The sequence below is a fragment of the Trichechus manatus genome, unplaced genomic scaffold (genome assembly GCF_000243295.1).
Source record: "Trichechus manatus latirostris isolate Lorelei unplaced genomic scaffold, TriManLat1.0 scaffold00053, whole genome shotgun sequence".
Classification (NCBI taxonomy): Eukaryota; Metazoa; Chordata; class Mammalia; order Sirenia; family Trichechidae; genus Trichechus; species Trichechus manatus.
Window position 1 is genome coordinate 550,679 of NW_004443989.1, and position 13,488 is coordinate 564,166.

The 13,488-nt window shown below is 39.1% G+C and overlaps 1 protein-coding gene across 1 annotated transcript in view; it reads right to left on the reverse strand.

The window, feature by feature from the left end:
* The window catches only part of ADAMTS18 (ADAM metallopeptidase with thrombospondin type 1 motif 18), a 152,669-nt gene that overhangs the window by 14,044 nt on the left and 125,137 nt on the right, over nucleotides 1-13,488 (reverse strand). The window contains exons 17-18 of the mRNA XM_004377704.1: nucleotides 3,740-3,881; nucleotides 1,060-1,186 (exon numbers count right to left, since the gene is read on the reverse strand). Of these exons, the coding sequence (XP_004377761.1) occupies nucleotides 1,060-1,186; nucleotides 3,740-3,881 (269 nt within the window). The remainder of the gene's footprint in view (nucleotides 1-1,059; nucleotides 1,187-3,739; nucleotides 3,882-13,488) is intronic.

Sequence of the window (13,488 nt, forward strand, 5' to 3'; positions counted from 1 at the left end):
TCAAAATCAGAAAACATCAGCTTGCCATTCAAGTGTAGTAACTACACACACACACACACACACACACACACACACACACACACACACACACACACACACACACACACACACACACACACCCTTTATCCCATAAGGATCAATAACACTATTCTGGTAATGGGCCACTTGATATTTCTTAGAACCAGAGATACCAGCTTGGCAAAAGAGGAAACTCCAAAGTCCCCCGAATTTCTGTGTCCTCTTAGTGTTCAGGATATAGCTGGCTCTAGATTCTAAGAGAAGAACTGGGTTAACTACTGGGCAGTTGGGATTGGTGGAGGGCTGAAACCCCAAGTGATTAAAATATACTTTTACTTATGAAGAAAAAAATACATGTATGTATATATATAAAGTTGGTGCAATATGACTGTATCACCACAAACCAAACACTACTTTTTAAGATGATCTGAAACACTGGTGAAGACAGCATTGCTTTAGAATAAACTCCGTCAATTCTACATAAATATATTTGGCAGAAGATAAATCACATACGAAGAGGCTTCATTTGGCTGGGAAGATTACTTAAAATTAGTGTTCAAACAAACGTGAGACTAAAATCAATCCAAAAGCAAACCCACTGAGCTCCCCATAGGGTACCACAATCAGAGACGAAGGCTTTACTTGGCCTTTATCTCTTTATTTTGAGACTTGCTACTGTATAATTTGCATTTTGGGTTTCATGGTCTGTGTAGTATTATGATTTTTAAATTCTTGGATGACTTCTATAGGATTCTGTGCTATTTAAATACTGTTTGATTCAGTGCAGAGAAGAGGGGCCAATACCCAAAGGTAAAAAAAAAGACACCTTCTTGTCCCAAGATTAGATTTGCATAGCCAAACTGAAGCAAATTTGGGTTTTTCAAGTCATATGTTTTAACTTCAACCATCTTCTTCTTTCTTTCACTACTTTTTTTGGGCATGTGAGTAACTTTTGATCAGAAGAACTGGCAGTGGGCTGTCATAAAAATGATAGACATACAAGTACGAATATGACCAGAAAGACATGTCCAGACAACTTACTAGGCAGAGCAGGAGAAAGCGTTGCACATTTTTGGTTCAGTGGCTGGCTTGGTCCTGGCATTACAGAATGAGGAACTGACTTGAGTATTTTGATCTCTTAAGCAAATGGCCTTCATGTTTATGTAACCTAATAAGACATCAAAAGTTACAAAGTAAAAATTACAGATAACCAATTCAATTTGATTTCCAAGTTTAGTTTCCAATTTACCAAGTTTCTGATACTTTACTTGATATACAGAATCCAAACATTTTGTGAAAACACCTCCTTTTGGTACAATCTGCAACTAATTTAAATTCTTTATTTTCCCTGAGATAACGGTTTTCACATTTTAATAGTTTTAACGTGTAGCTCCTTATTTTGCAAGACTGATGTGGATCCTACAACTGCAGAGTTCTAAACACAACCTTTTGAAAATAGTGGACCTGTAAAGGGAAACATCCCACCAAGCCTTTGCTCACACTGCATACATCCAATGGAAAACATTCTTCGAAATGGAACCCCTGCTGATTTAAATGGGAAAACCATTGGTGGATTATGTGTGAAAACCCTAAGATCCCACTTTGCCATGAAGCAGCTTCTACTTGATGCCTATAAAAACAAAAAGCTGAACTCACTGAGCATGTATTTATAACTCTTAGCTAGCACTCTGATTTTTTTTTTCCAGTGGCATTTCATGTCTTGTTTTCAATGTTCATTCAGTGTTCACTTCTCATTAGGTTTTATGTGTGTGAGAATAACTGTATCTGTCAGCTTCCCAAAGAGAAATGCTGCTTCCTCTTTGGATTGTGTTTGTTTATATTTACATAGTAATTTTCCTTAGAATAGAATTTGAGGACAATAAAGTCATTCCTGCTGAAAATGATAAGCAGTCAGTACAGATCCTGATGTTGGAAGCAGATTTGCTTTCAGAGGCATTTATCAAAACCACATTGGGATTCCCCAAAGTAAACAATTTACTTCTGGAGAATGTATTCATTTGGACTCTTCTTCCCATTAGGCCAGGGCACACCATGGTCTAATAAGAGTCGGGTGAAGGGATTGCTAAATATAGGCAAGGGGAGAATCCCATAATGCATTTCTCCAGCATCCTTCCCTGGGTTGAATTAATTCTCTGTAAATGGAAAAGGAATCAAATCTCTCCCTTCCCAAGAGGAACTGTGTTCCAGGCTCCAGGTGATCTCCCTGGATACCAGGAAGTTATTAGAAATTCTCCTAGAGAACACGTGATATACAAAAAACTGCTCACAATCTAACACTAAGTGAAAAAGAGCAGAGTGAAAAAAGACATCTATAGCATGATTACTGTCTAGTAAAAAAAGATGACAAAATGATACCTGTGGTATGTATCTGAGTATGTCAAACACACACGTATGTTTATGTGGCATTGAAAAAAGAATAGAATGATGTAGACCAAAGTATTAACATTGGCTATTGCTGATTATAGAATTATGGGGGATTATTTTTATTTTTTATACCATATTGCCTTTAAAATGTTATTAGTAAAAAGTATCACTTTATAATTATTTAAAATATTCTTTAAACAAACTATTTCCCCATAGTTTGTTAATTGGCTTGGTCACATAAAGTACAGGACTTAATGGACATCAGAATTCTTCATTTTCTGAGTCTCTGCTCTGTTTCTGGTTCCAAGGTGCCCTATTTAGTCAGTGGGATGGACGCAGTAGGGAGACTCACTGTAGCCAAGTGCTCTGACTATGGGAAATGAGAGACCAGCCTTCATGCTTCGATTTCATGGACACTTTTACAGGTTTTCATTCTTCCAAGGGGACGATTGTGACAAAGATGGACTTACACACAAAGACGTGAAATTTTAGCATTTAAATAAAATGCTTTCTTCTGCTTGTTAAGTGGATGGTGGTTGTTGTTCCTTCCTTGCAAGGACTGTTTCTCAGATTTAATCTACTTCCTACTGAGAGAGGTTTTGCTGACCGTACCCCTGAGGGGATGACTGACACAATGTCCAGGTTTCTGGTAGTCGTCTTAAGCTTGCCTTGCATGTGTTCTCCCTTATCTTGACCCTAACATCTACCAGTCCCAGTGGGAGGTTTATAACAATAGAAAAGTCAGGATTTGGAAAAATAAACTATAAACTTAAAATTTAAGCTATCACACATATATATATATATATATACACACTTCTATTATACATACATCTATATACATAGATACATCTCGTGCGTGTGTGTGTGTGTGTAAACCAGTTGCCATCAAGTGGACTCTAATTCATGGTGACCCCATGTGTGTCAGAGTAGAATTGTGCTCCATAGAGTTTCCAATGGCTAATTTTTCAGAAGTAAATCTCCAGGCCTTCCTTTCTCCTGGGTGGACTTGAACTGCCAACCTTTTGATTAGCAATGAGCACATTAATCTTTGCTCCACCCAGGGACTCCCGTGTGTGTACATACATCCCTTGAACTTCAGATGTGTAACTTTTGAGCTCTGCTTGTGGAAGATTTGAGATTCATGAGAATTGGTTCCTTTCTGTGTAGAAAAATCCTCAAGCAGTACAATGATATTTGCATTTTACAGTAATGGTTCCCAGAAAAGACAGTTCTTTTGTTGCTTATTTAAATTTTACAATGTTAAAGTGGCTTGGAGTGAAAGAACGTGTTTTAAGAAGAGACAGACTTGGAAGACGGAATCAGCCAAGTCCACTACCTCCACCACAGGAGACGGAGCAATCTGACTGGACTGTGTTCCAGGCGTAGACGTGTCTTTTTGTGGCTGTCTGAGTTCCATTCATGACCTTCGGAAGTGCATACTTCCAAGCTATCCCTGGATTTTTGCCTTGCATCAGAATCTGGATAGTGTAAGATAAAAATCAGAGATCAAGACACAGGTCAGACCCTGGAATTCCAGAAATCTCACTGAGCATTTTAAAGTTATTTGTATGACATTTTGACCTTAATGTTGGTTCGCTTCATTGTTCCCAAGTATGTTATATATTGACTTAAACTTTTCCCATGACACTTTAAAATACGTACCTTCATATCATCAAAACTGTGACTTAGGTGCAAAATTGGGAAGCATAACTTGACATTGGCCATAAACTCACAACCTTCAACTTTAGGTATACCCATTAGCAAAGAAAAAAGAAAAACACAAATACATTATATCAAAGGAAGAAAGGAAGGAAGGTTATGTTGTTGAGTATCAACCCTTACATTAAATTAGAAAGCCTAGCGTGGTACTAACTAACTCTGCATAGATCAGTTGAAACTAAATCTAAATACATTTTTATGATACATCTTAGGTCACAATTTATAATCCCTCTAGAAGCTGGGCACAAGGGCGGCACTCCAGAAACCACAAAATGCCCCACTCAGAGTTGCCTATTTGATCTACAGAATCCAAAAGGGCTTCCAATAGGGTTTCCAAAGAGAATTTGTCTGTTAACTTATCCTAGGATGAGCAAGTTAAAAAAAAAAAAAGAAGAAGAAATAGAAGCAGGGACGTTGGTAATATATGAACTGGAATAGATTTAACCTCAGAAGGGACAGGTCTCAGGATCAATCTGACCCTTTAATGTCTGACCACTAACAGAAGAGCAACCACTTACTGGGCACTTCTGAGGACCCAGGCACTCTGCCGGCGCTTTCGATGCACTATCTCAAAATCTTTCTCTAACAACTCTATAAGGTGGCTGCCTATTTTTTCACTGAAAAAAAAAGAGGAGAGAATTCTTTGACTTGTGCAAGGTCACGCAGTTGATTAGGAAATAAGCTTTAAACAGAATTCAGGACCTCTGACAAGTATGTGCCTAAATGCTGCAGTATATCATCTTGTTATTGGTGCAGACAAACCCATATTATTTGCCTGCCTTCCTGATCCCCTCTTCTATTAACTACCCCTCTTTTTCCCCCCAAGCTCAAAGCATGAATATAAATAGCTAATTGTCTCCCTCCCCTTGAGTTTTGTGGAAAATTCGTCACCGCCAGAACTGAGCATTCATGCCCAACAGGCAAAGCAGATTTCCAGTTAAAAACAGGAACCCCTGGCTCTATCTCTGTCTGGTGGGATCCCACCTCAATTAAAGTTGGTGAGTTGCAGCTGACCAAGGACTTCCCATTATACCAGACCACTCCTTCAGATGCTACAAAATGGTTTCCATTTTGCTTTTAGCTTAAACGTCTCCAGGAGCACCATGGTTTACTCTTAAAATTCCATGGGGTGGACATAGTTTGTTATACAAGGAAACAAATCTTGGTGCCTCCCAGAAACAACTAAAATGTTAATAGGTCTGTGTTCCATCCATACTATCCGAAAAAATAAGACGAAACAAAACCAAAAAGAGCAGGTAGCACCATACGAATGCCAATATCTCACTTGTCAGCAATGAACATCTTCTAAAAATCAAGGTCCTATGGCTCTTTTGGGTAGTGGTGGGGGAGACCCATGTTGGATTCCTGCCAGTGCACCTCATATACAGACACCACCCATCTGTTAGTGGAGGCTTGCATGTTGTTATGTTGCTCAACAGGTTTCAACAGAGCTTCCAGACTAAGATGGACTAAGAAGAAAGGCCTGGACACATAAACCAGAGACTTCATCAGCCTGAGACCAGTAGAACTAGATGGTACCCGGTTACCACCAATGACCACCCTGACAGGGAACACAACAGAGAGTCCCGGATGGAGCAGGAGAAAGGTGGGGTGCAGAATTCAAATTCTAGTAAGAAGACCAGACTTAATGGCCTGACTGAGACTGGAGGTACCCCGGAAAGCATGGCCCCTGGCTTCTCTATCAGCCCAGAACTAAAACAATTTCTGAGGCCAACTCTTCAGACAGGGATTGGACTGGACTGTGGGACATAAAATGATACTCATGAGGAGTATGCCTCTTAGGTCAAGTAGATACAAGAGACTAAATGGGCAGCTCCTGTCAGGAGGTGAGATGGGAAGGCAGAGAGGGTTGGGAGCTGGTTGAATGGACATGGGGAATCAGGAGTGGAAAGGGTGAGTGTGCTGTCACAGTATGGGGAGAGCAATTAGAGTCACATAACAGTGTATGTACAAATTTTTGTATGGGAAAAAATAAAAAAATAAAATAAAATAATAAAAACTCAAACTGTAAAAAAAGAAGAAAGTCTGGGAGATCTACTTCTGAAATTTAGCCACTGAAAACCCTATGGAGGACAATTCTACTCTAACACACATGGGGTCACCATGAGTTGGAATTGACTTGACAGCAACTGGTGTTTTTTTCTTTTTCTTTCTCCCCATTCAACATATCTCAAATCTGGCCACCTCTGACCACTTCTACTCTACTCCTGCCATCCTGGTTCCAAGCTAACATCATCTCTTTTCTGATTTCCATAGCCAAGGCACCAAAAAGGCACTCAAGGAAGGATAAAAAGTCATATTCTCCGGTGGAGGAGATCAGACAGGTTCCACACATAAAAATAATACAGTGGTGGTTACTTACGAGGTTAAAGACAAAGTGCCCTAGAATGTGCAAAGGGAAAACACGCTGCTGTGAAACTGGGGAAAAAGCCTCATGAGTACCTACAGAAGCTGTGCTATCATTTAATTAATCAACGCTTTGAGTGATGATTTCACCAAAGAAGCCACAAAACAACGAAAGAGAACTTAAGTTCGCTTTGAGGATTTCTAGTCTCTCTAAAGTGACACACTGTTCTATTTAGTTTCCCACCTCCCCTTCCCCATAATTTAAATGAAAATATGTAAAGATCAAGAGCCCTGGTGGTGCAGTGGTTAAGAGCTCAGGCTGCTAACCAAAAGGTCAGCAGTTCGGATCCACCAGCTTCTCCTTGGAAACCCTATGGGGCAGTTCTATTCTGTCCTACAGGGTCGCTATGAGTCGGAATTGACTTGACAGCACACAACAATAACACATGTAAAGATCATAGGAAAATAAAATCCTGGGGCCAAAAGTAAGAATAGCACTAAACAGAATATTTAATAGCAATAAGGGAACTAATCCATTTTGTATTATAAAGATAATAAGAAATTGACTTATTCTGGCAAAAGCAAGAAGAGAAATTACTTACACAATTTACTGTATATGTTCATAGGAACATGCAACTTTAATTACTAACTCATAAAATATATGTTTTTTGGGTTACTTGCAGTTTTATAGCCAGTGGCTTCTAGGGTGTATTTATGTTTTATTTGTGGAACACATTAACAGATTCAATGACTGCATAAATGAATAAAAACCTCACAACTTAAAAAAATGACTCCAAACTATAATGTCTATGTGGGTATAAGTTTGCATGGAGAGTTGTATGTGTGATCAAATAGGCTGAAAGACAATATTTGTATTAACCAGTAGAAAGCTGACTTAAGAATTTAACATCAGTTCATAAAGGCCCCTTAAAGATTGTAAGTTTTTAAATAGGCACCAAGACCAAGTGTATAAAAGATGAATATGTGCAGTGGTTAAGTGCTCGGCTGGTAACCCAAAGGTTGGCAGTTTGAACCTACCAGCTGCTCCACGGGAGAATGATATGGCAGTCTGCTTATGTAAAGATTCACAGCCTTGAAAACCCTATGGGGCAGTTCTACTCTGTCCTACAGGGTCCCTATGAGTCAGAATTGACTGAATGGCAGTGTGTTTGGTTTCGGTTTGGTATATTTCAATTATATTATTTGTTTCTCATGATAATTAAGATATTCTCTGCCTTTTTTTTTTCATCCTGTATCAAGGAAAAAAATGACCAACAACAGAATACACAGCAGTGGATTTCTCTCTTATTATTTGGTGCTTGCAAACAGTCAACCCTTTAGAAATAGACTGCCCACCTGGCTAATAGAATCTCTGTGAGTCTTTCCTTCTTCCTTGTTCTCAAGGAGATTGAATTTTGTCAAATAAATCAATCCCACCTACAGGAAAGGCCACATAATTTGCAGGTCTCAGTACAAAATGAAAATGCAAGGTGCCTTGCTAAAAAAAAAATTATTAAGAATTTCAAGGTGGTAACAGAAGAGCCTTAAACCAAACATAGGGACCTTGTAAGCACAAAGCCCTGTGCAGCTCTGCAGGTCTCTCACCTACAAAGTCAGCCCTGCCCAAGCTTAAAGTCGGTGTTTCTTCATTTAGATCAAATTTTAAGACACAATTTAAAAAATTTTAAATTCCAAATAACCCTGTGGTCTAACAATGGCTTTTCCTCTCTTCCTATATGGAGACTAGAGCCCCCAATCTGGTGGCCTTGTTCATACCTGAATATCTCAGTGTAACCTTGGCCATCATCTTAACCACCCACGGTTCTGCCACCTGAAGCTGGGAAGCAGGAGGCCCTTGGGGAAATGTGTGTATAACCACTTCACTAAGATAGTTATTGCACCTATGAGCGTTGGAAAACACATTTGGGACGACACATAATTTGCAAATGATAATTCCCATCAGCCAAATCTCTTTTAAAATATTTTCAGGGACCTTGTCAAGAACAGTCAATTGATTTTTTTCAGCACCAGTGAAGAACACAAACGCTCCTAGGCCACAAGAATGCCACAACTCCCTCACATAATTGCAAAACATCACAATAAAGCTGTTTCTGAACAACGTTATGCTGCATGTCAGGCTGTATAGCTGAGCTGTTAAATGCACAAATTTGGACAGACCGCCAGTGATTCAGTCTACTTAACTGGACTTGCTCCAGAGAATTTTCCAGCCAACTGGCATTGGTCTCTAATTTACAGCTGGCAAGCAACCTCCTTAAATGCTTCCAGGTCCTCGGTAGAGCTGTTTAATGTCTACCTTTAACACACTAACCACCTGACTTCAGACACAACACTCAGCAGCTCTGACCACAGGGTGCAGAGTTATAAAATTTACAGCTTCTTAAGTTTGAAAACCACAGTCTGGGCTGGAATCTACCAACTGCCTTCTGAAGGAGGGGGAGCACAGCCTCTGCTCAGGGCACACAAAGTTAAAACAAAGGACAAATTGAATACTCTTGAGTCAACAGCGTTCTTTCTTTTGCTTCCACTTTTTGTTTTTTAATGTTAAAGCTATAAATTCCCTCAACCAGCTTTGTATTTATTTTATTATTTAAGGCTTTTTTTTTTTTTAAAGAAAATATCCTAATTTTCCCATGGAAACCAAAGAGTTATGGATAGGTTTTAAAGACTGACTTTTATTTAATCCATGCTAGGAAACTGTTTTCTTGTCCTCAATAATGTATTTGATTGCTTTAAAAATAATAATAGCAATACTTATTGACGGCTTATTATGTGCCAGGCAGAGCATTTTACATGCATTATCTCATTTAAAATTGATAATAACATTGTGAGGTCTTAGCAGTGTTATTGATATGCCAATAACATACACGAGGAAACACACAAGGTCACACAGCTAGTGAGGGGCAGGTCTGGGACCCAAGACTCTGGTATTGTCTGACCGTAAAACCTGAGCTTTCAACCTTTACAACACTTCTTTCAAGCTTTGAAACACAATGTCCAGGATTCTAACTAGACATTTTAAAAATTGTATTAGCTGCTGAAAAGATTTTATGCCTGGGACACAATAGCTTGCTATAACATTTACTTATCGCATGCACAACAGATGCGATAACATTACAATGCAATAACATTGTTACTAGGTTTAAACCCGAACATTTTATTTCCTGGACATGCTCGTATCTGATTGAAGTATCTATGATTTTTAATCCCCTCAATCTATTCTCCCCTATGTTTGTTTAAGCGTTGCATTTAATCAAGGTCTTAACAACTGAAATACACTCCATTTTACAGATTGAATCTTCCCAATAAATCATAAATTGCACGATACATTATATGTCAACCAATGCTTCGGGAAGGAGTGATTTTGTGGTGCAGACTCATGCTGTTGGAAGTTCATGTCATTTTTGGCAGTCACTGTGATGTTAGCGTTCAGCCAGTATTCTTCGCCTTCCTGTTTGCTTCACAGCTTGAAGAACATGACCAGGTATCACTGTTGCTATTATGTGTGAGTGAGTTGGATTTGACAAGAGACAGTAACCCAAAAACCGTCATCAGGGATTTGGAAACCCATCTGTAAGGCAGCTTCAAAGGTGTGGGCTGACACATTCAACCTCGACTACAGTTCTAATTCAACTCATCAACATTCCTCAGAGTTTAGTGAAGAGAAACATATAGTGTTCTCTGACCCGTCACCAAAGTATCTGCCACAAATGAATGGGAGGCCCTCTCTTCAAAAAGCAAACAGCAACCTCTAGACGAATGACGTGCATTCACCAAAGCACCTCTGAATTGTCCTCTGAGTCTGATTTTTCTATCATCTGTTCTGAATTAATCCTCCATCACTACTTTGCTTTTTTTGTGTGTTGAGTCCTCACTTGGTCCGTGCTACTTGGCGAATTTCCTCTCCCTTACACTGACTTTGTCCTGAAGCACATCTTTACTCATTCCACCCCTTTCCCTCGGGGAGAACTCAGCCAGCAGGGTCAAAGGAAAGAACGAGACAAGAAGGTAATACTTTGTCAGCAGCGCTTACACCCTGTCATCTCACTGATCAATGTACCCGTCCACCTGGTCTCCCACCATCCCGCCATCCCACCATCTCCTTTTGCCAATGAGTGGAGGAAGTTGTTTATTATAGTAATTTTCTTTAGATGTCTTTTCCTGCCTTGGAACTGGCCTGTGGTTAAGCTATTTCTCACTTACTGTCATTACAAACTCTGCTGTATTTTTCAGTTTGGGGATTCTCCCTCGGTACACTATTAAATGGGAACAGGCTTCCAAAGAGTTAAACACCACCTTTTGTCACTTAACAGAAGGAAAATCTTAAATAGCTTTTTTTATTTTAAAGGCTTAAAAAAAAAAAAAAAAAAAAGGAATGCTGTAAAAACACAGGGGATCATATTTCAGGCATAGAATAGCAACCTGCCTTATCATGCCATCCTGAATCACTCTGTTTATCAGACAGGGATGGAATTACTTTATAATGAAACACTCAGGATGAATTTCCTCACCTCAGCTCCAATTGCAGGGACATTTGATAGAGAATATGACCCATTCATGGTTGTGTGTAGGGGTGTGTTTGTGGGTGTGAGAGAGAGACAGAGAGACAGAGTGAGATACAGAGAGAGAGAGATCAAGAACTCTCATCTTCAATCATTTCTAAAGAATGTATCATCTCTAAGTGGATACTTCAGCTAATCATGAAAAAAAGGATATTTGTATTTTTAATCTTTATTGCCAAAACCTCCAAAAATTGTGCATTATACAGGACTTTTCCACAGTGCTTAAACAAAGAACGAGTTCAGTGACCTTAAATTTCCTACGTCTAAACGTCAAAATGGAAAAACATTAAGTTTTCAGTCCTACTCAAAAAGCCCAGCATATGTCTCCTTCAGATGAAATGACTGCTTTTCACCAAATCCTTGTGTAAAATTTAACTCTGACTCTTGGTTTTCATATTTCTACCACTTCAAAATTTAATTTCTAACAATGCATACAAACAATCACACACACATTTTATATTTCCCTGTTTGGAGTGCAGGATTAACATAGATTTTAGCTTTTCTTGGTGTTCCCAAACCCAATAAAACGAATAACGCAGTGACCTATACGTCATTTCCTAGAGACCACTGAAATATAAGCCCAAATTTTAAATCTCTCAGGTGACACACGAGTACACTAGGTCAATGAGAGATTCCTTAGCCATCAGGCCAGGCCTGGGTTGTGGGGAATGAGCTGAACAAAATAAAAATATGGACATTATCTAGCTTTCTAATAACTGTATCTGTAGTGAGCTCAGAAAGTGTATGATTGCCAAATCAATATTTATTTCTCTTTGTGCTGGGGTGAGTGTGTGAGTAGTTTTTTTCCAGGCAATGCAAGAAATACAATCCAGGGTCATGAAAATACACTCCTTTTCCCCCAAGTCATTTGCATGCATATGTATGCATGTATTTCAAAATAAAAACTTGATTGATGAACTCAAATAATGCTTTAAAAATTTAAGGCCTCAGACTATCATATAAATCCTTGATTACCCTGAGGAATTTCCCTTGGCCACTGAGGAAATCAGCGGGGACCAGCATTGTTTAAACTGACATCCACCTGTTGCAAATGTTGAAACCATACAGAGTTAAGACTCCGTGGAGAACGAACGTATGTAACAGAGACTGAATTCTAAAATTGGGCTGGCACGTGACTCAGCGATAAAAGTGAAGGTCTGTTTTCCATTCAGTTTAAACTTTGAGCTTCCCTATGAAGACATTCTATAAACTTTTGACATATAAAAATAACCAGAAGCAGAAGACGTTTTTATTTGGTGTCAGGCCATGCACTTATTTCTTGGGGTTAACTGACCACAGTAAAATATTCCCAGGATTGCATTACCCTTTTCTGTGCTAGAAAACACCCAGAAGTAAGTGGAAAGATCTGGTAAACCCACCATGCTGGGAGGGCAATTTGCTACTCTCCCAGACTGAGGTGAGTGTACTACAAACTAACTGGTCAGCGACCTCCTATGTGCAAATTATTCACTTTGGGAAAGGCAAGCATGCTAGGAGGCATGTTGATCCCTCAGATGCAATTTTGGAGATCAGATTTCAATGCTCTAAATGCTATTCACTGTGCTTAATTTTAAACTGTTGAGTTCTAAGGCCAGTCCTAAGAGATGATTGAATCCAGTGGTTTTTAAAAATGTGTGCAGCAGACGGCTAGTGCTCTTCAGAGAACTTCAGATTATAGCTGTGGTTTGGGGCCAATTGCTGTTGAGTTGCTTCTGACTCATGGGAACCCCATGTGTTGTCAGAGTAGAACTGTGCTCCATAGGGTTCTTAATAGCTGATTTTTGGAAGTAGGTCACCAGGCCTTTCTTTTGAGGCACCTCTGGGTGAAGTTGAACTGTCAACCTTTTGGTTAGCTGCTGAGCTCATTAACCATTTGCACCACCCAGGGACTAAGGGCTAAAATGGGATAAAAAGAGGCCGACCTCTGGATTCTTTGCTCCTGACTTCTCCGTTCATCTGTTTTATTTATCACCTCCATGAAAGATTTTTCAATTGGAAAAGAAGATTCCACATTAAAAATGAATGAATTTTGTCACTGAGTGCCATTCATTACGCAAATATTTTTTGAGCATCTACAATGTTCTAGACATTATTATGTCAGTTATAGAAAATACAAACAGGAATAAGTCGTAGCTATGATGATATAGGGTTTCAAGTGCTATAAGAAGTGCTTCAGAACAGTGCTATAAGACATAGGGAAAATCACTTCCCAAATGAGGAAAGTGGAAGCCAGATAGTTTAAGTGACTTGTCCAAAATTACTTATTTTGATATAGCGGAGTAAACCATATCTCCAATTATTTATACATAAGCTCCCTGTTCTAACTCATGTTGTCTCCGAAATGAAAGGGATCCACATACCAAAACTCACTCTTCACAGTTTTTAAAGACCTGAGACTATCAAGTTTGGGAGGCATGGT